The sequence below is a fragment of the Bombina bombina genome, chromosome 10 (genome assembly GCF_027579735.1).
Source record: "Bombina bombina isolate aBomBom1 chromosome 10, aBomBom1.pri, whole genome shotgun sequence".
NCBI classification, from domain to species: domain Eukaryota; kingdom Metazoa; phylum Chordata; class Amphibia; order Anura; family Bombinatoridae; genus Bombina; species Bombina bombina.
The window spans coordinates 154433277-154460749 of record NC_069508.1 but is presented as its reverse complement, the minus strand read 5'-3'; the positions used below and the strand labels follow the sequence as shown (position 1 = coordinate 154460749).

Below are 27473 nucleotides of genomic sequence, written 5' to 3'. Positions count from 1 at the left end.
ATGTGATTGATATTGGCCTGATTAATTCATCACAGGTGTTGTTTTTTTACATAAAAGTGTCTGAGACCCTGAATATAACCTTTATCACCCCCAGCATATAGGGCCAGGCATCAGCTGTGAGAAGCAGGGGTGTGTCTGGCTATTCTGCGGCTGGAGCGTGCGTCTGCCAGGAATAGCGCAGGTCACAGTCCCAGCATGGACTCAGATGAAAGAGGGAACGTTTGTACCTGCTGTGCTCAACCAGCCCATTCAAACACAAACATGTGAGCCACAAGCTCCAGGTACAAGAGAGCATGACCCGGAGTCCTGCAGAGAAAAACAGAGCCACAAACACATGTCCCAGATGCAGCGTTCAGTTACTCGCATACCACCAAAAATAACAAAGGGGCTATTGAGTGATAATGATAATAACTTAGCAGGAAACCTTTTTAATTTCTGAAGACACTAAAGAAGAATTAGACTTTTGTGATAGGAAATATTCTGACTTAAATCCACCAACTGCTGGACTGAGATCACACACCATCATTTCTTTCAACCAAAGTAATGATGAGGTGACAGATTTGTCAGTGGACAAAGTAAGCATTTGCCTAGGGAGCCATCACTCAAAATGGAAAAAGCACAGCTGGTTAAATACAGTCTTTTGCTCTGTGACCTATACATTTGCTGCACAGATTTATTTTGTGTTTTAGAGATTTGTTTATAGGAAACAGATGTGGGCACAAGTAGGCACAATGTCAGAGCTGTGATATGGTGATCCAGAAATGTAAATCTACCTGTCGCTGTGATCCTAGCGGTATTACTAACTCTACGGCTGGGATTTTGTAGTGAAACACGGCAGCACTGACACTGAGAACAAACACGTGAACAGAACATTTATTTATACTAATAATCTATTTCACACAATTTAAAAGTACAAATTAATAACAGGACAAAGAGACGGAAAAGGTGGTCAGAGTCTTCATATAACCAACTAGCTGGACAAGGAAACTCGCTGATTATCTCCTCTTGAAGCGGTGGCTTCAAACCTGCAATTCTGGGAAAGGACAAGCCCCGCATAAAGGATTTGGCTACTAAGTCATTTGGCTAAAACAATATAACTAGAGCAACAAATATCTATATAAGCATTAGCGGAATATTATTTACAGATGAGGTATTCGCGTCTCATTCATCTGTCTGGTATTGGATTTGCCAGATGTTAAATCTAGAAGTCTAGATAAGGAACCATAAAGTCTTTGGTCTACATAAACAACTTAAGGCTGAGTTTGCATCGCTGGTATTAATAATTTTCGTTTGGCAGATAGCCATTAAAACAGCTGCCAAAAAAGATAACATCACCCAGCAGTTACCCAAGCTGTTGTATTTTAGTTTTGCGCTTGTGGAAGGTTGTTTTTGTATTTAATTAGTACAGTGAAGGATAATTTGCTTTTAGTTTCCATACTAGTGATTTTCTTATGCTGTGGGATTTTGGCTTCTTCTACTAAAGAAAAAGGATCAGAATGCCCTTTACAATTATAATTATCAAATATGAAACGGAAAACCAAACATATAATATATATATATACAGGTGGCCCTCGTTTTACAACGGTTCAATTTACACCCTTTCAGAATAACAACCTTTTTTTCCAGTCATGTGACTGCTATTGAAAAGCATTGAGAAGCAGTGCATTTATTAAAATAGCCAGTAGGTGGAGCTGTCCGCTTGTGTTGCAGCAAAGCCAAGCAAGCTGAAATTAATCAGTTTAACCAGACCTGAGCTATCGAGCAGATTTCAAAGGAGCAAGATCTTCCTGTCTATAAATCAGTCCAGATTGGAATGCATAGAAAGAACTGTTTGCAGAAAAATGCAAGAGAAGTCTGTGTTGTGTGATTATTTTATTAGGTTTATGATGCTGTTTAGCAAATGTTTTTGTTCATTTAACTTAGTTTAATTATATATTCTGTATTGTGTGATTATTTTATTAGGTTTATAATGCTGTTAAGCATTTCAACTCTTCATTTCAAAGCTTTAAAAATAATGTATTAGGTGTTACTTATGACAATTTTGAGAGGGGCCTGGAACCTATCTCCCTCACTTCCCATTGACTTACATTATAAACTGGGTTTCAATTTACAACGGTTTCGATTTACAAACGTTCCTTCTGGAACCTAACCCCGGCGTAAACTGAGGGCTACCTGTATATATATATATATGTGTGTGTGTGTGAATATTTAAGAATTATGCTCACTCTAATATTTTATATCTAAAAGACACCTATAAATATGAATTTAAATTATATTGAATCTTTAAATACCATGTATTAAAGTAAAAAAGAGTTCATAATTACATAAGATATTGTTTAAAACTACAAAGAAAATATATTAAGCAATTGTAGGAGTCTGACATAGATGTAAATTAAATAGTTTATTACATATATTAAACATACAGTATATGCATATCTAATGTCACTGAGTATATTTCATGCCTGAGTTGATGACAGATGAAAGGGGGCACGTGCAAAATTAGATTTTTATACCACTGGTGAGATGAATGAACAAGTGTGCAGACCTAGTGAATCCCTTCCAATATGACAGTGATCATGTCTCTAGCCAATGGTGACTCTGTATGAAGTTGCAAGAAAGGGATTATATCGGGCTTGATTTGGTGTCATCTATCTCTTTAAAAGATAAAACATTTGTTTTGTAGGAAGCGTTGATATAACAGAAGCATCCAGGCTCCATACCAGATAATGTGTCAGATATGAGTAAACTGCTTGTCCAGCAATTGGTCACTGTGATAACTGTCCTGTTATCTCCAGCTGTACAGATGAGCAATTCATGGGACAAAGGTTACACATGATACTCTATATAATACACACGCTAGGCTGTCTGCTTACTGGGAGCAAATTGGTATTTACACATCACTTGTTCCAATTCTAACCACACTTGCACCTGATACAGGATATAGAGTATCAACATGATCAGGAATTTGTTCATTTTTGCTCATTTGACCCCTCATGTGCACATAATGTACATAACTGTGTGTTATGACCAGGGCTATCACCTCTTGCTATCATTATCTATCAATACTTCATGACTGGTGTCTGACCAGCGTTATGACAAGGACTGTCACCTCTTAGCATCATTATCTATCAATACTTCTTGACTGATGTCTGACCAGTGTTATGACCAAGATTGTCACCTCTCGCTATTATTATCTATCAATACCCCATGACTGGTGTCTGACCAATGTTATGACCAGGACTGTCACTTCTCGCTATTATTATCTATTAATACCCCATGACTCGTGTCTGACCAGCATTATGATCAGGACTGTCACCTCTCGCCATCATTATCTATCAATACCCCATGACTGGTGTCTGATCAGCATTATGACCAGGACTGTCACCTCTTAGCATCATTATCTATCAATACCCCATGACTGGTGTCTGACCAGCATTATCTATCAATATCCCATAACTGGTGTATAACCAGCATTATGAAGAGGAAAGTCACCTCTCGCTATCATTATCTATCAATACCCCATGACTGGTGTCTGACCAGCGTTATGACCAGGACTGTCACCTCTCGCTATCCTTATCTATCAATAGCCCATGACCGGTGTCTGACCAGCATTATGACCAGGACTGTCACCTCTCACCATCATTATCTATCAATACCCCATGACTGGTGTCTGACCAGCATTAGGACCAGAACTGTCACCTCTCGCCATCATTATCTATTAATACACCATGACTGGTGTCTGACCAGCGTTATCACCAGGTCTGTCACCTCTTGCTATCATTATCAATAAATAGAGAAGCGCTCAACCTGGGAACAAACAATAACATAAAAGCTTGTTCTATGACTAGTTACCACCCTAGGAGCAGCCTCTTTTTGCTCAACATGTGCCTTTCACAGTGAAGATATTTCCTGTAGTATATCAGTCTGATCCTGACTGAACAGTGCAGTCCAGTCCCGAAATACCAGCCAATCCCTCTCTTAACGAGAGAAACGGCAAAACCCCACACGGACCTTTCAGCCTTGTGTGGACCTCATCAGTGAGAGGCAGCCATATCTCTCTAGGCATACTGAGCGTCTGGTTTCCTGCAACACCCTTAGTGAGACTTCCTTTAGGGTCTAGAAAAGCGCTCAACCTGGGAACGAACAATAGCATAATAGTTTTTTCTTTGGTTAGCTAGGGTGGTAACTAGCCATAGAACGAACTTTTATGCTGCTGTTTGTTCTTCTCTCTTTTTATTCATGGCACATGACCACCGTTATGACCATAAATGCCACCTCTCACCATCATTATTTATCAATACCCCATGGCTGGAGTATGACCATTGTTATGGTTTTGCTCACAGAGTCAGTGAGGAAATGAGGATTTATATGAATTAAAATAATATATATATATTTGTATATCAACAGATCTTGCACCAAAACTATTTACCAACAAAGTGCTCCATACCTAAAACTAATTTGTACCCAGACATGAATGTTAGAGTAGAGGGTAGAATTTAGCTTTTATTGAGAACTCAGGTTGGGCAACTCTAATAACACAACTAAGCAGAACTGAATAAGTCTTTTACTTTCAGTATGAAGTTGAGCGTTTAATTCCTTACAAAGGAACCTATCTGTCCAGTACCCTAAGCAAGTGACAGTCAATACCCCATCACATTGCCATGAGGATATTTTATAGGACAGGGATAAGGCACATTAAGTTTTCTGAACTTTCAGCATGGTGCTATAAAGACCTGATCTTGCCTCCCAGCTGCTGAATGTATGGTCCCCTGAATGGAAAGGGTTAATATGAAGCTGCCAGCACTCAGCATTTGCTGTGTAGTGCACGTGTAGGGCGGGTCACTTCTGGGTTATCATTCTTACTTCCCGGCTACATGCAGAAACCAGCATCTGTTCAGGATGATAATGAGAATGTAAGAAGATTTAATGTGCCCTCCCTGCCCAACACCTCCCGTGCCAGTGTTATTCCTCAGCAGTCGCTGCACTTTCCTCTATCAGACTGAGGCCTACACTACACCCAGCAAATGCCTTGTGCTCACCGTCCGTCAGATAATTCCCAGAGCATCTGCCACAGACAGTAACAATGGCTAACGTGTCACTGTCATTTGCCCAGGAGCATTCCATGTCACAAGCATGTCCTACAGCAGTACTAGGTCTACATGATGTATTTTCCGCTGTATCTGAGCACAGATTGTAAGATTCACTCTCCACCCTGTATAGATGCTCCAACATATGCTTTATTCACTAAACAGCGGAGAGATGAGTGAACTTAGTGACTTCTCTGCTTCATACAACAATGAGACTGTGAGACCTCTTAGTGAATTCCTGGCATTACCCTTCTCTAGGTCTCTATACACAGAGCAGACCCATATATACCCTACATCTTGCAATAAAATACTCCTGTCTGTGTGCTGGAAATACCAACCAGTAGTAAAAGATTTATTGACACTTGAGCCCTTATCAGGATCCCAGTGTAAGAACTTAATACGTAGCTTGTTGGTTGGTTTTTTTTTTGCATCTTGTTATAAGCCGTTCTAAAAAATTAGTAGAAAATAAGTAAAACTATGAAAAAACTATTGGCTAGATTACAAGTGGAGCACTAAATTATTGCGCGCCTGCAAACGTGCAAATTTGCAGGCGTGCGATAATTAATCAGCCATTACAAGTGGTTAATTTTATAAATCTGCCCCAAAATACTGTCCAGTGTAGTTTATTAAAAAATAAAGGGCTAGATTACAAGTGAGGCGCAAACGGTTTTGGGCAAGCGATATTGTCTTCTTTTGTGTGCCTTTTTCATTGTGATATTACGCCATTTACGCTTCAATCCTTACCGCAATCTCAGAGCTGTGGTTAACTGTTTTTTCCGAAAATAAAAAGTTGCACAAAACACTTAAAAAATACATTACAAAGTACAGGTACACTCTAATAAAAATGTTTTTAAAAAGTTATAAGGGGTCAAAGATATGAGATCTCGGGTGTTAGAATAAAAAAGCTGCCGAAAGACTTAAACATTGAAACACATACATATACATTGCTAAATATGTATATGTATGTATGTATGTGTATATATATATATAGTAGATAGGAGACAGCACTCACTGGTCTTAAATATTGCAATAAATGCTTTTTTTAAGTGACGTTTCGGGGAATGCTCCCCTTCATCAGACCAACAAACAATCAGTGAACAGAAAACATATATACCCTGTGAGACCTTCCCCCCTGTGTAAAAAAAACCCGCCAAACTGGTTTCCAAGGCCACAATAACAGTACAGTAATATATCAACAAAAATATTAATACAAATCACCCTATATACAAAGTGTGCAATGCAGGATGGAAACATATAGTCACAAAGTCATCCAATATTAAATGAAATGATACTAAATAAACCAGGAATATATAGCACAATCCCATAATAAAACCCACAAGTGTAGCCTCAGGCACTAGAGCAACCTACCGCAGTTATAGTAGGGCACAAGGAACGGCTTATGTGACTCAATAAGGTGGCAAGAACCGCTAACCTACTACAAGTAAATGCTGGGATGAAATTGTATAGACATATCAGCATATAGATACATGAGCATATAAACCGCAATAATAGAAATATTACGGAGCAGCGCAAGGAGCACGTGTGTGTGCGTGTGTACATATATGTTAATGTATTTATATGTTTATTTACAGTAATATATACACATATAAAACATAAATATATATGTACACACATATAGACAGATATATATATGTGTATCACAAGAGCACGCTACCATAGGCTCCAATGGAAATCTCGTTCTGATGTTATCAGAGACGGCATCAAAACCTAAGCACAGTAGCGCAGCGATGGCAGAATCTTTAATATACTTACACATGTTAACACATAAATACATATGTATTTAGTCATATACAAATATACTTACTGGGAAAACACAGTTCCCATAGACCGCAATGTAAAGGCACTTTTCAGTGCCGCTTTTTTTCTAACACCCCACTCTCACCAACTTTAGACCCCGAAAACTGCCTAGTGCAGTTGTTTTTTATTAAAAAATAAATGCTAAAAAATGTTATATAAAAAAACTATAATGCCCTCTATTTTGAGGGTATTTGGGGCACTGAAGTTTGCTCGTTTGCAGACGAGTGATAATTTAGCGCTCCACTTGTAATCTAGACCTAAATCGGTTCATTCCTGTAAGTAGGTAAATGCTCTCCACACAAACCGAATAGGCTGCCAATAAGGAAGAAAGACCTCTCTCACTGCAGGAAATATGGAGCATGGGTGCAAGAGAGTAAATCTAGCTATTGTGCGTGGGGCTGAAATAAAAAAGAATATAGATTCAGCACGCTTTGTAAGAATCCAAATCCCACCTATCCCCAGTGAGAGTGATTTATACTGAGGGGGTGTCACACACAGCCCTCTCCTATCATATATTTCAGCACCTGGGGTGCTCTTTGATTAAGTATTAATATTTTTTTTTTTTGTGGAAGACTCTATTTATGACAGAACTTACATATATAACCAACAATATTAATAGTTCTATGTAGCATTTCATTTCTATTGAATTAGTTCTGTTTAGTAAAACACAAGAGTAAGAATGAGATGGATTTCAGGTTTCTGAAGTTCCTACGTAAAGCCTGGAGGCTTAGAAAAAAACATAAAAAAGAGCTGAGAATATAATTGTGTGACAAAGTAGAGATAAGACAAGTTATGAAAAGCCAATTAACCCAATCAGTTCTCAAGGGACTGCAATGTTACTTGAATCTCTGAGACACTACCTGGTTAGAAAGTGGTTAATGAAGGGCTTAGGTTACGTAAAGACCAGCAGCTTTCCCAAAAGATGATGATTTTGGTAATCAGCAATAACATACATTGCGCTTCCAACCTTTTCCTAACCTTGTAAATGGCAAAATAGCTTATTGAGTCCCGTGTATGTGTGTAAATTATCTTGTTAGGTGGGATCAGACTGATATACTTCAAGAAAGTTTTCCTCTGTGAAAAGCACATTTTGGCTAAAAGAAGCTCCTCCCAGGTGATAACCGGGCTATATAATATACCACTGAGCTGTTGTTCATTTCTGTCAGACTGCTTCTCTTTTTGTTTGTATTATGACCCTGGGGAAAGTCTCCCTAAGGGTGATGGGGGAAACCAGATGTGGACTCCTTGCCCAATGTGCTTAGAGGGATATGACTGCACCTCAAAGTAGGGTGAAATGGTCGCTTAGGTTGTCATTTCCCTTGTTTAGAGGAGAATTGCCTGGTATTTCAGGGCTGGACTGACCTTGCTAGGCAGGATCAGACTTATATACTTAAGAAAAGTTTTTGTCTGGGAAAAGCATAAATGGGCTAAAAGAAGCTGCTCCCAGGTGGTAACTGGGCCATGGAACAAGCCACTGATCTGTTATTGTACGTCCCTGGTAGACTGCTTTTCTTTCTGTATATATATATATATATATATATATATATATATATATATATATATATATATATATATATATATATATATATATAAAAAAATATTATATGTACCTATACATGTGTGTGTGTGTATATATATATATAAATATTATATGTACCTATACATGTGTGTGTGTGCGTATATATATATATATATATATATATATATATATGTAAACAGTATATATATAAATATATATATATATATATATATATAGGACTATATGGTTTGAGGAATTACTACAATGCATAGTATCTTATGTTAATAAATAAATGTTTATTTAGGCCTCTCATAGTTGTCATGAGGTTCAGGTGCCACAGATAAGTCACTCTTATGTAACACTTTATCCAATGAGTGACAGGATAATCTTTAACCAATGAGCGACAGGATAATCTTTATCCAATGAGCGACAGGATAATCTTTATCCAATGAGCAACAGGATAATATTTATCCAATGAGCGACAGAATAATCTTTATCCAATGAGCGACAGGATAATCTTTCTTACAGCAGCAAATTCACCCAAAATTTCAGATTAATTTGAAAACAATACAGTCAGCAATCACATGACTTGTAGCTTCTCATTCATCTCTGAGTAACAGAAGCACTTACCAGCATGCGGTCAGCGCACTTGTCACTCATGTCTGCACAGGTAGGTGGGACGCAAGTCCTGTCTCCAGTCTCTCAGATTCTTCAAATAGAAGAGTTAAGTCTCAGTTCTGTCGTTTTCCCAGCTAAAAATGAAAGAATTCACATTTAGATGGTTACAATATGGGTGACATTTGCTCTTTCATTCTTAGGCATATACACAGAGGTTGAAGGCAGAACAGAAAACACAGGGTAACTCCTGACCTGAGGGCAACAGGGCTCTGAGCATATACACAGAGGGTGAGGGCTGAACAGAAAACACAGGGTAACTCCTGACCTGAGGGTGACAGGGCTCTGAGACATATACACAGAGGGTGAGGGCTGAACAGAAAACACAGGGTAACTCCTGACCTGAGGGTGACAGGGCTCTGAGCATATACACAGAGGGTGAGGGCTGAACAGAAAACTCAGGGTAACTCCTGACCTGAGGGTGACAGGGCTCTGAGCATATACACAGAGGGTGAGGGCTGAACAGAAAACTCAGGGTAACTCCTGACCTGAGGGTGACAGGGCTCTGAGAGATATACACAGAGGCTTAGGGCAGAACAGAAAACACAGGGTAACTCCTGACCTGAGGGCAACAGGGCTCTGAGACATATACACAGAGGGTGAGGGCTGAACAGAAAACACAGGGTAACTCCTGACCTGAGGGCAACAGGGCTTGAGGTATATACACAGAGGGTGAGGGCTGAACAGAAAACACAGGCTAACTCCTGACCTGAGGGTGACCGGGCTCTGAGCATATACACAGAGGGTGAGGGCAGCCAAGAAAACACATGGTAACTCCTGACCTGAGGGTGACAGGGCTCTGAGCATATACACAGAGGGTGAGGGCAGCCAAGAAAACACATGGTAACTCCTGACCTGAGGGTGACAGGGCTCTGAGCATATACACAGAGGGTGAGGGCTGAACAGAAAACGCAAGGGAACTCCTGACCTGAGGGTGACAGGGCTCTGAGGCATATACACAGAGGATGAGGGCTGAACAGAAAACACAGGGTAACTCCTGACCTGATTGCAACAGGGCTCTGAGGCATATACACAGAGGGTGAGGGCTGAACAGAAAACACAGGGTAACTCCTGACCTGAGGGTGACAGGGCTCTGAGACATATACACAGAGGATGAGGGCAGAACAGAAAACACAGGGTAACTCCTGACCTGAGGGTGACAGGGCTCTGAGGTATATACACAGAGGGTGAGGGCTGAACAGAAAACACAGGGTAACTCCTGACCTGAGGGTGACAGGGCTCTGAGGCATATACACAGAGGGCAATGGAGAGAAGATAGATTGGCCTCTAGTTATCAAGCCGTCAACCTCAAATACGCTGGAATTCCGCAGCGTATTTGTGGCGAGGCTGATTCGCCTAAGTTATCAAGCCCTACACACCGGCAAAAGTAGAATTTAGTGACGTAAGCTTTGATCCGCCGGACTCAGTCCGACACAGATCGATTCTTACGTCACTCCAGTTGTTCCGAGTTCGGCACAATCTAACTACTTTTGCTAGTTATCAAAAAACTAGCAGGTATGCTCGGCACTTTTCCGGCCCAGCGTACCTGGTTTTCAATCCGTCGCCCTGGAGGTCGCGGATCCCATAGGAATCAATGGGAGTCTGACCATAGCGAAAGTTCATGTTCGCTGCTGCCCGACATCCCATTGATTCCTATGGGAAGTGTGTACACCTAACACCCTAACATGTACCCCGAGTCTAAACACCCCTAATCTGCCTCCCTACACCGCCGCCACCTACATTAAACATGCTAACCCCTAAACCGCCGCTCCCGGACCTCGCCGCAACTATAATAAATATATTAACCCCTAAACTGCCGCTCCCGGACCCCACCGCCACCTACATAATACCTATTAACCCCTATCCTGCCCCCCCCTATACCGCCGCCACCTATATTAAATTTATTAACCCCTATCCTGCAGATCACGGACCCCGCCGCAACTAAATAAATTGTTTAACCCCTAAACTGCCGCTCCCGGACCCTGCCGCCGCCTATATTAAACTTATTAACCCCTAATCTGCCCCCCTACACCGCCGCAAACTATAATAAATTTATCAACCCCTATCCTGCCCCCCCTACACCTCCGCAACCTATAATAAAATTATTAACCCCTAAACCTAAGTCTAACACTAACCCTAACACCCCCCTTTTTATTTTACAGGCAAATTTAAATTTATTTTTAATCATTAACTATTTAATAGCTACCTAGATAAAATAAAGACAAATTTACCTGTAAAATAAAAAGTAACCTAAGTTTCAATTACACCTAACACTACACTATCAATAAATAAATTATTCCTATTTAAAACTAAATACCTGTAAAATAAACCCTAAGATAGCTACAATGTAATTAATAATTACATTGTAGCTATTTTAGGATTTATATTTATTTTACAGGCAACTTTGTATTTATTTTAACTAGGTAGAATAGTTATTAAATAGTTATTAACTATTTAATGACTACCTAGCTAAAAGAAATACAAAATTACCTGTAAAATAAATCCTAACCTAAGTTACAATTAAACCTAACACTACACTATCAATAAATTAATTAAATTAACTACAAATACCTACAATTAAATACAATTAAATAAACTAACTAAAGTACAAAAAATAAAAAAAAAACTAAGTTACAAAAAATAAAAAATATTACAAGATTTTTATTCTAATTACACCTAATCTAAGCCCCCTAATAAAATAACAAAGCCCCCCAAAATAAAAAAAATGCCCTACCCTATTCTAAATTTAAAAAGTTAACAGCTCTATTACCTTACCAGCCCTTAAAAGGGCCTTTTTTTGGGGCATGCCCCAAAGAAATCGGCTCTTTTGCATGTTGAAAAAAAAACACAATACCACCCCCCAACATTACAACCCACCACCCACATACCCCTACTCTAACCCAAACCCCCGTTAAATAAACCTAACACTAATCCCCCTGAAGATCTCCCTACCTTGTGTCGTCTTCACCCAACCGGGCACCGTTGGACCAAAAGAGGGCATCCGGAGCGGCAGAAGTCTTCATCCTATCCGGGCAGAAGAGGACATCCGGACAGGCAGACATCTTCATCCAAGCGATATCTTCTATCTTCATCCATCCGACGAGGAGCGGCTCCATCTTCAAGACCTACGGCGCGGAACATCCTTCTTGACCGACGACTAGACAACGAATGAAGGTTCCTTTAAGTGACGTCATCCAAGATGGCGTCCCTCGAATTCCGATTGGCTGATAGGATTCTATCAGCCAATCGGAATTAAGTTAGGAAAAATCTGATTGGCTGATTGAATCAGCCAATCAGATTCAAGTTCAATCGGATTGGCTGATCCAATCAGCCAATCAGATTGAGCTCGCATTCTATTGGCTGTTCCGATCAGCCAATAGAATGCCAGCTCAATCTGATTGGCTGATTGGATCAGCCAATCAGATTGAATTTGAATCAGATTTTTCCTACCTTAATTCCGATTGGCTGATAGAATCCTATCAGCCAATCGGAATTCGAGGGACGCTATCTTTGATGATGTCACTTAAAGGAACCTTCATTCGTCGTCTAGTCGTCGGTCGAGAAGGATGTTCCGCGCTGGGGTCTTGAAGATGGAGCCGCTCCTCGTCGGATGGATGAAGATAGAAGATGCCGCTTGGATTAAAATGTCTGCCGGTCCGGATGTCCTCTTCTGCCTGGATAGGATGAAAACTTCTGCCGCTCCGGATGCCCTCTTTTGGTCCATCGGTGCCCGGTTGGGTGAAGACGACTCAAGGTAGGGAGATCTTCAGGGGGGTAGTGTTAGGTTTATTTAAGGGGGGTTTGGGTTAGAGTAGGGATATGTGGGTGGTGGGTTGTAATGTTGGGGGGTGGTATTGTGTTTTTTTTAACATGCAAAAGAGCTGATTTCTTTGGGGCATGCCCCGCAAAAGGCACTTTATGGGCTGGTAAGGTAATAGAGCTGTTAACTTTTGAAATTTAGAATAGGGTGGGCATTTTTTTTATTTTGGGGGGCTTTGTTATTTTATTAGGGGTCTTAGATTAGGTGTAATTAGATTAAAAATCTTGTAATATTTTTTTATTTTTTGTACTTTAGTTAGTTTATTTAATTGTATTTAATTGTAGGTATTTGTAGTTAATTAATTTAATGTATTTATTGATAGTGTAGTGTTAGGTTTAATTGTAACTTAGGTTAGGATTTATTTTACAGGTAATTTTGTATTTCTTTTAGCTAGGTAGTTATTAAATAGTTAATAACTATTTAATAACTATTCTACCTAGTTAAAATAAATACAAAGTTACCTGTAAAATAAAAATAAATCCTAAAATAGCTACAATATAATTATTAGTAATATTGTAGCTATCTTAGGGTTTATTTTATAGGTAAGTATTTAGTGTTAAATAGGATTAATTTAGTTAATAAGAGTATTTTTTATTTAGATTTATTAAAATAATATTTGTTAGGGGGGTGTTAGGGTTAGTGTTAGACTTATGTTTAGGGGTTAATTAGTTTAATATAGATGGCGGCGGTATAGGGGGGGCAGGATAGGGCTTAATTATAGGTGGCGACGGTGTAGGGGGGCAGGATAGGGGTTAATAGGTATTATGTAAGTGGCGGAGGGGTCCGGGAGCGGCGGTTTAGGGGTTAAACAATTTATTTAGTTATATATAGATAAATAGATATAGACAGACAGATTGATAGATGGATAGATATAGACAGACAGATAGATATAGACAGATATATATAGACAGATAGATAAATAGATATAGACAGACAGATGGATAAAATATAGACAGACAGATAGATATAGACAAATATGTTTCAGAATGACAGATACATAGACAGATAGATTCTATAGAGATAGCTAGATATAGACAGACATATAGATAGATAGATAGATAGATATAGACAGATCGATAGATAGATAGATAGATGTAGACAGACAGATAGATATAGACAGACAGTCAGTGTTTAAATAGTCACAGAGTTGGCTACATTACACAGCCCTGCTCATGCTCACATGTGTATATTATGCTCATTAAATAATATGTATCAGCTTGATGGGGTTGTCATTACGTGACACTACAACTTGTGACAAGCTTGTGCTAATGACAATTATGCTAATTTAAAATAATAATAATAAACATTAAGTACCATAAAGGAAGACAAAGCTAATGGATAATAAGCTAATATTTCTATTAAAGTGTCACTGGCTGTTTAATCCTTTACAAGTGGCACATCTACAAACAAGTCTTGTGACATCTGAGAGCTAATTGTCACCTCACACTGTAATCTCATCATCAAAGGATAATTTCACATCAATGAATGAAACAAAAAATGCTCTAGGATTTCTTTAAATTTCCCAAGCACCTCCCACCTAATAGGCAGATGAGAAATAGCGCACTAGCAGTTGTGTGTGAACGATATTGGGTTTATCGTGCCTGTTTGCGCACCAGAAGTAGTGCGAGTATTAGAAGTTGAAAGTAAACACGATAGCTCAAGCGCAATTGAATTTAACGTATGTCAGAATAGCGCTCTGGTTAACTGTTACGCTTGAATAAAATGCGTCACAAAACACATAAAAAATAAATTTAACAATACAGTTACACTCATATTAATACTGTCTAATGCAATTATTAAATATAAATGTTGCACAAAAACGTATAAGGCTCAAAGATATAAGGTCTCAGGTGTTAGAAAAAAAGACATCTAAAGATGTATATGTATGTATATATTTATATATATACAGTATATATATATATATGTTTATATGTGTGTATACATATGTATTATGTGTTTTACTGTACATATTTCACATTCCATTGTTCTTCAATTAAAGGATAATATTATTTTTATTCTTAAATACGTTTCTATCTATATGTGTATATACCTATACCTGTATATTCCTATAGATATATATGAATAGATACTGTATGTGTTTTACATGAACAGTATCAGATGTATTTAGAAATATAGATTTTGAGAAATATAGATGAGTACGTGTTTTGCGCATCATGTTTCTCAGTTTAGATCTTAACGTGATCGGGTTAGCGCACATGGAAACTTACGGCTAGATTACGAGTTGTGCGTTAAGGTAAAAAAGCTGGTATTACCAGTCTTGCAGGTATAGGTGTACCGCACACTTTTTTGGCCTTACCGCAAATCAACTTACGGAAATTTCGTAAATCCTTTTCTCCTGTTAAGTGTAGTCAGTCCACGGGTCATCCATTACTTATGGGATATTAACTCCTCCCCAACAGGAAGTGCAAGAGGATCACCCAAGCAGAGCTGCTATATAGCTCCTCCCCTCTACGTCACACCCAGTCATTCTCTTGCACCCAACTAATAGATAGGATGTGTGAGAGGACTGTGGTGATTAAACTTAGTTTTTATATCTTCAATCAAAAGTTTGTTATTTTAAACGGCACCGGAGTGTGTTGTTTTCTTCTCAGGCAGAATTTGAAGAAGAATCTACCTGAGTTTTTGTGTATGATCTTAGCGGACGTAACTAAGATCCATTTGCTGTTCTCGGCCATTCTGAGGAGTAAGGTAACTTCAGATCAGGGGACAGCGGGCAGGTTCACCTGCAAAGAGGTATGTTGCAGTATATTATTTTCTAAGGAATGGAATTGACTGAGAAAATACTGCTAATACCGATATAATGTAAGTACAGCCTTAAATGCAGTAGTAGCAACTGGTATCAGGCTGATATGTATATATGTTGACACTTAAGTATTTCTGGGGAATGGCACTTCACTGGGAAAATACTGTATGCATATAACTTTTAGCCTAACTTGCAGTGTGAGCGACTAGCAGCAGGCTTTTAATGACATTTCATAAATTAGATTTTAAACGTTTGCTGGCATGTTAAATCGTTTAATTATCTGAGGTACTTGGTGAAAAATTGTTTTGGGCGTTATTTTCCACATGGCTGTCGTTTGTTTTAAATTAAAACAGTTTACTGAGCTTCCCTCACTGTTGTAGTGTGAGTGGGAGGGGCCTATTTTGGCGCTTTTACTACGCATCAGAAATTCAGTCACAGTCTGCCTTTTTCTCCCTGCATGATCCAGGACGTCTCCACAGAGTTTAGGGGTCTTCAAAACTAGTTTTGAGGGAGGTAATCACTCACAGCAGACCTGTGAGACTGTGCTTTGACTGTGATAAAAACGCTTATATTTTCAATTGTTATCCGTTTTTTCTGATATTAAGGGTTAATCATCCATTGCTAATGAGTGCAATCCTTTGCTAAATTTATGCTTTTACTGTGAAAATTTGGTTTCTATAACTAATCCGGTTCATTATTATTCAACTGTGACAGTTTTTGTATGCTTCTTAAAGGCACAGTAACGTTTTGCATATTGCTTGTAAATTTAGTTGAAAAGTATTTCCAAGCTTGCTAGTCTAATTGCTAGTTTGTTTAAACATGTCTGACACAGAGGAATCTCTTTGTGCAATATGTTCAAAAGCCAAGGTGGAGCCCAATAGAAATTTATGTACTAATTGCATTGATGCTACTTTAAATAAAAGTCAATCTGTACATGTTAAGCAACATTCACCAGACAACGAGGGGGAAGTTATGCCGACTAACTTGCCTCACGTGTCAGTACCTGCATCTCCCGCTCAGGAGGTGCGTGATATTGTAACGCCAAGTACATCAGGGCGGCCATTACAAATCACTCTACAAGAAATGGCTAATGTTATGACTGAAGTTTTGTCTAAATTGCCAGAACTTAGAGGTAAACGAGATCACTCTGGGATGAGAACAGAGTATACTGATAATGCTAGGGCCATGTCTGATACTGCGTCACAAATTGCAGAGCATGAGGACGGAGAGCTTCATTCTGCGGGTGACGGATCTGATCCAAATAAACTGGATTCAGACATTTCAAATTTTAAGTTTAAGTTGGAAAACCTCCGTGTATTACTAGGGGAGGTGTTAGCGGCTCTGAATGATTGTAACACAGTTGCAATCCCAGAGAAAATGTGTAGGTTGGATAAATATTTTGCGGTACCGACGAGTACTGACGTTTTTCCTATACCTAAGAGACTTACTGAAATTGTTACTAAGGAGTGGGATAGACCCGGTGTGCCTTTCTCACCCCCTCCTATATTCAGAAAAATGTTTCCAATAGACGCCACCACACGGGACTTATGGCAAACGGTCCCTAAGGTGGAGGGAGCAGTTTCTACTTTAGCTAAGCGTACCACTATCCCGGTGGAGGATAGTTGTGCCTTTTCAGATCCAATGGATAAAAAGTTAGAGGGTTACCTTAAGAAAATGTTTGTTCAACAAGGTTTTATATTGCAACCCCTTGCATGCATTGCGCATGTCACGGCTGCGGCAGCATTTTGGTTTGAGTCTCTGGAAGAGACCCTTGACTCAGCGCCATTAGATGAGATTACACACAAGCTTAAAACCCTTAAGCTAGCTAATTCATTTATTTCTGATGCCGTAGTACATTTAACTAAACTTACGGCTAAGAATTCCGGATCCGCCATTCAGGCACGCAGAGCGCTGTGGCTAAAATCCTGGTCAGCTGATGTAACTTCTAAATCGAAATTACTTAACATACCTTTCAAGGGGCAGACCTTATTCGGGCCCAGTTTGAAAGAAATTATCGCTGATATTACGGGAGGTAAAGGCCATGCCCTGCCTCAAGACAGAGCCAAACCAAGGGCTAGACAGTCTAATTTTCGTGCCTTTCGTAACTTCAAGACAGGAGCAACATCAACTTCCTCTGCTCCAAAACAGGAAGGAGCTGTTGCTCGCTACAGACAAGGCTGGAAACCTAACCAGACCTGGAACAAGGGCAAGCAGGCCAGAAAACCTGCTGCTGCCCCTAAGACAGCATGAAGTGAGGGCCCCCGATCCGGAAACGGATCTAGTGGGGGGACGACTCTCTCTCTTCGCCCAGGCTTGGGCAAGAGATGTCCAGGATCCCTGGGCGTTGGAGATCATATCTCAGGGATATCTTCTGGACTTCAAAGCTTCTCCTCCACAAGGGAGATTTCACCTTTCAAGGTTGTCAACAAACCAGATAAAGAAAGAGGCGTTTCTACGCTGTGTACAAGACCTTTTACTGATGGGAGTGATCCACCCAGTTCCGCGGTCGGAACACGGACAAGGGTTTTACTCAAATCTGTTTGTGGTTCCCAAAAAAGAGGGAACCTTCAGACCAATATTGGATTTAAAGATCCTAAACAAATTCCTAAGAGTTCCATCGTTCAAAATGGAAACTATTCGGACAATCTTACCCATGATCCAAAGAGGTCAGTACATGACCACAGTGGATTTAAAGGATGCTTACCTTCACATACCGATTCACAAAGAACATTACCGGTATCTAAGGTTTGCCTTCCTAGACAGGCATTACCAGTTTGTAGCTCTTCCCTTCGGGTTGGCTACGGCTCCAAGAATCTTTACAAAGGTTCTGGGCTCTCTTCTGGCGGTACTAAGACCGCAAGGAATTTCGGTAGCTCCGTACCTAGACGACATTCTGATACAAGCGTCAAGCTTCCAAACTGCCAAGTCTCATACAGAGTTAGTACTGGCATTTCTAAGGTCGCATGGGTGGAAAGTGAACGAGGAGAAGAGTTCTCTCTTACCACTCACAAGAGTTCCCTTCTTGGGGACTCTTATAGATTCTGTAGAAATGAAAATTTACCTGACAGAGGACAGGTCAACAAAGCTTCTAAATGCTTGCCGTGTCCTTCATTCCATTCAACACCCGTCAGTGGCTCAATGCATGGAGGTAATCGGCTTAATGGTAGCGGCAATGGACATAGTTCCTTTTGCACGCCTGCACCTCAGACCGCTGCAATTGTGCATGCTAAGTCAGTGGAATGGGGATTACTCAGATTTGTCCCCTACGCTGAATCTGGATCAAGAGACCAGAGATTCTCTTCTATGGTGGCTTTCTCGGCCACATCTGTCCAGGGGGATGCCCTTCAGCAGGCCAGACTGGACAATTGTAACAACAGACGCCAGCCTACTAGGTTGGGGCGCTGTCTGGAATTCCCTGAAGGCTCAGGGATCATGGACTCAAGAGGAGAGTCTCCTTCCAATAAACATTCTGGAATTGAGAGCAGTTCTCAATGCCCTTCTGGCTTGGCCTCAGTTAGCAACTCTGAGGTTCATCAGGTTTCAGTCGGACAACATCACGACTGTGGCTTACATCAACCATCAGGGAGGGACAAGGAGTTCCCTAGCGATGATGGAAGTATCAAAGATAATTCGCTGGGCAGAGTCTCACTCTTGCCACCTGTCAGCGATCCACATCCCAGGAGTGGAGAACTGGGAGGCGGATTTCCTAAGTCGCCAGACTTTTCATCCGGGGGAGTGGGAACTTCATCCGGAGGTCTTTGCCCAAATACTTCGACGTTGGGGCAAACCAGATATGGATCTCATGGCGTCTCGCCAGAACGCCAATCTTCCTTGTTACGGGTCCAGGTCCAGGGACCCGGGAGCGGTCCTGATAGATGCTTTGACAGCACCTTGGACCTTCAGGATGGCTTATGTGTTTCCACCCTTCCCGATGCTTCCTCGTTTGATTGCCAGGATCAAACAGGAGAAAGCATCAGTGATTCTAATAGCGCCTGCGTGGCCACGCAGGACCTGGTATGCAGATCTAGTGGACATGTCATCCTGTCCACCTTGGTCTCTGCCTCTGAGACAGGACCTTCTAATTCAGGGTCCTTTCAAACATCAAAATCTAATTTCTCTGAAGCTGACTGCATGGAAATTGAACGCTTGATTTTATCAAAGCGTGGATTTTCGGAGTCAGTAATTGATACCTTAATACAGGCTAGGAAACCTGTTACCAGGAAAATTTACCATAAGATATGGCGTAAATACTTACACTGGTGCGAATCCAAGAGTTACTCATGGAGTAAGGTTAGGATTCCTAGGATATTGTCTTTTCTACAAGAAGGTTTAGAAAAGGGTTTATCTGCAAGTTCTTTAAAGGGACAGATCTCAGCTCTGTCCATCCTTTTACTCCAGACGTTCAGGCTTTTTGTCAGGCTTTGGCTAGGATTAAGCCTGTGTTTAAGACTGTAGCTCCACCGTGGAGCTTAAATTTAGTTCTTAACATTTTACAGGGTGTTCCGTTTGAACCCCTTCATTCCATTGACATCAAGCTGTTATCTTGGAAAGTTCTGTTTTTAATGGCTATTTCCTCGGCTCGTAGAGTCTCTGAGTTATCAGCCTTACATTGTGATTCTCCTTATCTGATTTTTCATTCAGATAAGGTAGTTCTGCGTACTAAACCTGGGTTCTTACCTAAGGTAGTCACTAACAAGAATATCAATCAAGAGATTGTTGTTCCATCATTGTGCCCTAACCCTTCTTCAAAGAAGGAACGACTTCTGCACAATCTAGACGTAGTCCGTGCCCTGAAATTTTATTTACAGGCAACTAAAGATTTTCGCCAAACTTCTTCCCTGTTTGTCGTTTATTCTGGACAGAGGAGAGGTCAAAAAGCATCTGCTACCTCTCTATCCTTTTGGCTTCGTAGCATAATACGTTTAGCCTATGAGACTGCTGGACAGCAACCTCCTGAAAGGATTACAGCTCATTCTACTAGAGCTGTGGCTTCCACTTGGGCCTTTAAGAATGAGGCCTCTGTTGAACAGATTTGCAAGGCTGCAACTTGGTCTTCTCTTCATACTTTTTCCAAATTTTACAAATTTGACACTTTTGCTTCTTCGGAGGCTGTTTTTGGGAGAAAGGTTCTTCAGGCAGTGGTTCCTTCCGTATAAAGATCCTGCCTGTCCCTCCCGTCATCCGTGTACTTTAGCTTTGGTATTGGTATCCCATAAGTAATGGATGACCCGTGGACTGACTACACTTAACAGGAGAAAACATAATTTATGCTTACCTGATAAATTCCTTTCTCCTGTAGTGTAGTCAGTCCACGGCCCGCCCTGTTTTTTATGGCAGGTCTAAATTTTTAAATTATACTCCAGTCACCACTGCACCCTATAGTTTCTCCTTTCTCGTTTGGTTTTCGGTCGAATGACTGGGTGTGACGTAGAGGGGAGGAGCTATATAGCAGCTCTGCTTGGGTGATCCTCTTGCACTTCCTGTTGGGGAGGAGTTAATATCCCATAAGTAATGGATGACCCGTGGACTGACTACACTACAGGAGAAAGGAATTTATCAGGTAAGCATAAATTATGTTTTTTCTATGGGACTTCCATAGCACTGGTATTACCAGTTTGTCCTGAGAGGCCAAAAAGTGAGTAGTACAGCCTATACCGTCAAGATTCGTAACGCATTCTAAAGTCAGTAATTATGAGTTTTACACTACAAAACTGTAGCATAAAACTCATAACTAAAGTGCTATAAAGTACACTAAACACCCATAAACTACCTATTAACCCCTAAACCGAGGCCCTCCCGCATCACAAACACTAAAATAAAAATTTTAACCCCTAATCTGTCGCTCCGGACATCGCTGCCACTATAATAAACATATTAACCTCTAAACCGCCGCACTCCCGCCTTGCAAACACTAGTTAAATATTATTAACCCCTAATCTGCTGCCCCCAACATCGCAGCCACCTACATTATACTTATTAACGCCTTATCTTCTGGTCCGGACATCGATGCCATCTACATTATATTTATTAACCCCTAATCTGCTGCCCCCAACATCGCCGCCACCTACCTACATTTATTGACCCCTAATCTGCCGTCCCCAACGTCGCCGCACTCTTCTAAATTAACCCCTAAACCTAAGTCTAACCCTAACACCCCCTAACTTAAATATAATTTAATTAAATCTAAGTAAAATTAATATCATTAACTAAATTATTCCTATTTAAAACTAAATACTTACCTATAAAATAAACCCTAAGCTAGCTACAATATAACTAATAGTTACATTGTAGCTAGCTTAGGTTTTATTTTTATTTCTCTTGTTAAGTGTATCCAGTCCACGGATCATCCATTACTTGTGGGATATTCTCCTTCCCAACAGGAAGTTGCAAGAGGATCCCCCACAGCAGAGCTGCTATATAGCTCCTCCCCTCACTGCCATATCCAGTCATTCTCTTGCAACTCTCAACAAAGATGGAGGTAGTAAGAGGAGAGTGGTGTATTATAGTTAGTTTTTAACTTTAATCAAAAGTTTGTTATTTTTAAATGGTACCGGAGTGTACTATTTTATCTCAGGCAGCATTAGAAGAAGAATCTGCCTGCGGTTTCTATGATCTTAGCAGAAGTAACTAAGATCCACTGCTGTTCTCACATATTCTGAGGAGTGAGGTAACTTCAGAGGGGGAATGGCGTGCAGGTTATCCTGCAATAAGGTATGTGCAGTTAACATATTTCTAGGGATGGAATTTGCTAGAAAGATGCTGCTGATACCGGATTAATGTAAGTTAAGCCTAAATACAGTGATTTAATAGCGACTGGTATCATGCTTATTACCAGAGATACATACTCTTATAAAAGTGCAATATAAAACGTTTGCTGGCATGGTAATCGTTTTTATATATGCTTGGTGATAAAACTTATTGGGGCCTAGTTTTTTTTCCCATATGGCTGGCTTGATTTTTGCCTAGAAACAGTTTCCTGAGGCTTTCCACTGTTGTAATATGAGTGGGAGGGGCCTATTTTAGCGTTTTTCTACACAGCTAAAATTACAGACAGAGACACTCAGCTTCCCTCTGCATGATACAGGACATCTCTGAAGGGCTCAAAAGGCTTCAAAAGTCGTGTTTGAGGAGGGTAACAACCACAGTAGACCTGTGGCAGTTGTGACTATTTTTAAAAAACTTTTTTTTCATTTATTATTCCGTTTTTGGTATTAAGGGGTTAATCATCCATTTGCAAGTGGGTGCAATGCTCTGCTAACTTGTTACATACACTGTAAAAATTTTGTTAGTGTAACTGCCTTTTTTCACTGTTATTTCAAATTTTTATAAAATTTGTTTTTCTTAAAGGCACAGTGACGTTTTTTATATTGCTTGTTAACTTGTTTTAAAGTGTTTTCCAAGCTTGCTAGTCTCATTGCTAGTCTGTACAAACATGTCTGACACAGAGGAAACTACGCATTATGTTTAAAAGCCATCGTGGAGCCCCATAGGAGAATGTGTACTAAATGTATTGATTTCACCTTAAACAGTAAAGATCAGTCTTTATCTATAAAAGAATTGTCACCAGATGGTTCTGTTGAGGGGGAAGTTATGCCGACTAACTCTCCCCACGTGTCGGACCCTTTGCCTCCCGCTCAAGGGACGCACGCTAATATGGCGCCAAGTACATCAGGGACGCCCATAGCGATTACTTTGCAGGACATGGCTGCGATCATGGATAATACCCTGTCAGCGGTATTAGCCAGATTGCCTGAATTAAGAGGCAAGCGCGATAGCTCTGGGGTTAGACGAGATACAGAGCGCGTAGATGCTGTAAGAGCCATGTCTGATACTGCGTCACAATATGCAGAACCTGAGGACGGAGAGCTTCAGTCTGTGGGTGACATCTCTGACTGGGGGAAACCTGATTCTGAGATTTCTAATTTTAAATTTAAGCTTGAGAACCTCCGTGTATTGCTTGGGGAGGTGTTAGCTGCTCTGAATGACTGTGACACAATTGCAGTGCCAGAGAAATTGTGTAGACTGGATAAATACTATGCAGTGCCGGTGTGTACTGATGTTTTTCCAATACCTAAAAGGTTTACAGAAATTATTAGTAAGGAGTGGGATAGACCCGGTGTGCCGTTTTCCCCCCCTCCTATATTTGGAAAAATGTTTCCCATAGACGCCACTACACTGGACTTATGGCAGACGGTCCCTAAGGTGGAGGGAGCAGTTTCTATTTTAGCAAAGCGTACCACTATCCCGGTTGAGGACAGTTGTGCTTTTTCAGATCCAATGGATAAAAAATTAGAGGGTTACCTTAAGAAAATGTTTATTCAACAAGGTTTTATTTTACAGCCCCTTGCATGCATTGCGCCTGTCACTGCTGCGGCGGCATTCTGGTTTGAGGCCCTGGAAGAGGCCATTCATACAGCTCCATTGACTGAAATCATTGACAAGCTTAGAACACTTAAGTTAGCTAACTCATTTGTTTCTGATGCCATTGTTCATTTGACTAAACTAACGGCTAAGAATTCCGGATTCGCCATCCAGGCGCGCAGGGCGCTATGGCTTAAATCCTGGTCAGCTGACGTGACTTCAAAGTCTAAATTACTCAACATTCCTTTCAAGGGGCAGACCTTATTCGGGCCTGGTTTGAAAGAAATTATTGCTGACATTACTGGAGGTAAAGGTCATACCCTTCCTCAGGACAGGGCCAAATCAAGGGCCAAACAGTCTAATTTTCGAGCCTTTCGAAATTTCAAGGCAGGTTCAGCATCAACTTCCTCTGCTTCAAAACAAGAGGGAACTTTTGCTCAATCCAAGCAGGCCTGGAAATCTAACCAGTCATAAAGCCTGCTGCTGCCTCCAAGACAGCATGAAGGAACGGCCCCCTATCCGGCAACGGATCTAGTAGGGGGCAGACTTTCTCTCTGCGCTCAGGCGTGGGCAAGAGATGTTCAGGATCGCTGGGCGTTGGAGATCATATCTCAGGGATATCTTCTGGACTTCAAAGCTTCTCCTCCATAGGGGAGATTTCACCTTTCAAGATTATCTGCAAACCAGATAAAGAAAGAGGCATTTCCTACGCTATGTGCAAGACCTCCTAGTAATGGGAGTGATCCATCCAGTTCCGTGGACAGAACAAGGACAGGGTTTTTATTCAAATCTGTTTGTGGTCCCCAAAAAAGAGGGAACCTTCAGACCCATTTTGGATCAAAAGATCTTAAACAAATTCCTCAGAGTTCCGTCATTCAAGATGGAAACTATTCGAACCATCTTACCCATGATCCAAGAGGGTCAGTACATGACCACAGTGGACTTAAAGGATGCCTACCTTCACATTCCGATTCACAAAAATCATCATCGGTTCCTAAGGTTTGCCTTTCTAGACGACATCCTGATACAGGCGTCAAGCTTTCAAATTGCCAAGTCTCATACAGAGATAGTTCTGGCATTTCTGAGGTCGCATGGGTGGAAAGTGAACAAAGAAAATAGTTCTCTATCTCCTCTCACAAGGGTTTCCTTCCTAGGGACTCTTATAGATTCTGTAGAAATGAAAATTTATCTGACGGAGTCCAGGTTATCAAAACTTCTAAATGCTTACCGTGTTCTTCACTCCACTCCGCGCCCTGTGGTGGCTCAGTGCATGGAGGTAATCGGCTTAATGGTAGCGGCAATGGTCATAGTGCCATTTGCGCGCCTGCATCTCAGACCGCTGCAATTATGCATGCTCAGTCAGTGGAATGGGGATTACACAGATTTGTCCCCTGTACTAAATCTGGATCAGGAAACCAGAGATTCTCTTCTCTGGTGGTTATCTCGGGTCCACCTGTCCAAGGATATGACCTTTTTCGCAGACCAGATTGGACGATTTTAACAACAGATGCCAGCCTTCTAGGTTGGGGTGCAGTCTGGAACTCCCTGAAGGCTCAGGGATCGTGGACTCAGGAGGAGAAACTCCTCCCAATAAATATTCTGGAGTTAAGAGCAATATTCAATGCTCTTCTAGCTTGGCCTCAGTTAACAACCCTGAGGTTCATCAGATTTCAGTCGGACAACATCACGACTGTGGCTACATCAACCATCAAGGGGGAACCAGGAGTTCCCTAGCGATGTTAGACGTCTTCAAGATAATTCGCTGGGCGGAGTCTCACTCTTGCCACCTATCAGCAATCCATATCCCAGGTGTAGAGAACTGGGAGGCGGATTTTCTAAGTCGTCAGACTTTTCATCCGGGGGAGTGGGAACTCCATCCGGAGGTGTTTGCTCAATTGGTTCATCGTTGGGGAAAACCAGAACTGGATCTCATGGCGTCTCGCCAGAACGACAAGCTTCCTTGTTACGGATCCAGGTCCAGGGACCCAGAAGCGACGCTGATAGATGCTCTAGCAGCTCCTTGGTTCTTCAACCTGGCTTATGTGTTTCCACCGTTTCCTCTGCTCCCTCGATTGATTGCCAAAATCAGACAGGAGAGGGCATCAGTGATTCTGATAGCGCCTGCGTGGCCACGCAGGACCTGGTATGCAGACCTAGTGGACATGTCATCCTTTCCACCATGGACTCTGCCTCTGAGACAAGACCTTCTCATACAAGGTCCTTTCATTCATCCGAATCTAATTTCTCTGAGGACTGACTGCATGGAGAATTAACGCTTGATTCTATCAAAGCGTGGCTTCTCCGAGTCAGTCATTGATACCTTAATACAGGCACGAAAGCCTGTCACCAGGAAAATCTATCACAAGATATGGCGTAAATATCTTCATTGGTGTGAATCCAAGAATTACTCATGGAGTAGGATTAGGATTCCTAGGATATTGTCCTTTCTCCAAGAGGGTTTGGACAAAGGATTATCAGCTAGTTCTTTAAAGGGACAGATTTCTGCTCTGTCTATTCTTTTACACAAGCGTCTGGCAGAAGTTCCAGACGTTCAGGCATTTTGTCAGGCTTTAGTTAGAATTAAGCCTGTGTTTAAACCTGTTGCTCCTCCATGGAGCTTAAACTTGGTTCTATCAGCCAATCGGAATCTAAGGGACGCCATCTTTGATGACGTCACTTAAAGGTATATTCATTCCAAAGAAGCCGTCGATTGAAGAGGTTTATTTTACAGGTAAGTATTTAGTTTTAAATAGGAATAATTTAGTTAATGATAGGAATTTTATTTAGATTTATTTAAATTATATTTAAGTTAGGGGGTGTTAGGGTTAGACTTAGGTTTAGGGGTTAATAAATTTAGAATAGTGGCGGCGACGTTGGGGCGCAGATTAGGGGTTAATAAGTGTAGGTAGGTTGCAGGGGACATTGGGGGTGGCAGATTAGGGGGATTAATAAATAGTAATGTAAGTGTCTGCGATGTTGGGGAGGCAGCAGATTAGGGGTTAATAAATACAATATAGGTTGGCGGCAGATGGTCTGAAGCAGCAGATTAGGGGGTTTAATAAGTATAATGTAAGTGTTGGCAATGTCGGAGGCGCAGATTAGGGGTTAATACGTGTAAGATTAGGGTGTTTAGACTCTAGGGGTTCATGTTAGGGTGTTAGGTGTAAACATAACTTTAGTTTTCCCATAGGAATCAATAAGGGCCGCATTCTGAGCTTTACGCTGCTTTTTTTCAGGTGTTAGACTTTTTCTCAGCCGGCTCTCCCCATTGATGTCTATGGGGGAAATCGTTGCACGAGCACGTATAACCAGCTCACTGCTTGACTTATGCAGCGCTGGTATTGGTGGTGCGGTATGGAGCACAATTTTGCTCTACGCTCACTTCTTGCCTTTTAACGCTGGGTGGATAAAAACCCGTAATACCAGTGC

The 27473-nt window shown here is 40.9% G+C and overlaps 1 protein-coding gene across 1 annotated transcript in view; it reads right to left on the bottom strand.

Annotated features, from left to right (window-relative positions):
* SLC6A9 (solute carrier family 6 member 9) overlaps window positions 1–27473 on the bottom strand; it is a 300045-nt gene that overhangs the window by 177801 nt on the left and 94771 nt on the right. The window contains exon 2 of the mRNA XM_053693400.1: window positions 9055–9176. Within this exon, the coding sequence (XP_053549375.1) occupies window positions 9055–9084 (30 nt within the window). The 5' untranslated portion in view covers window positions 9085–9176. The remainder of the gene's footprint in view (window positions 1–9054; window positions 9177–27473) is intronic.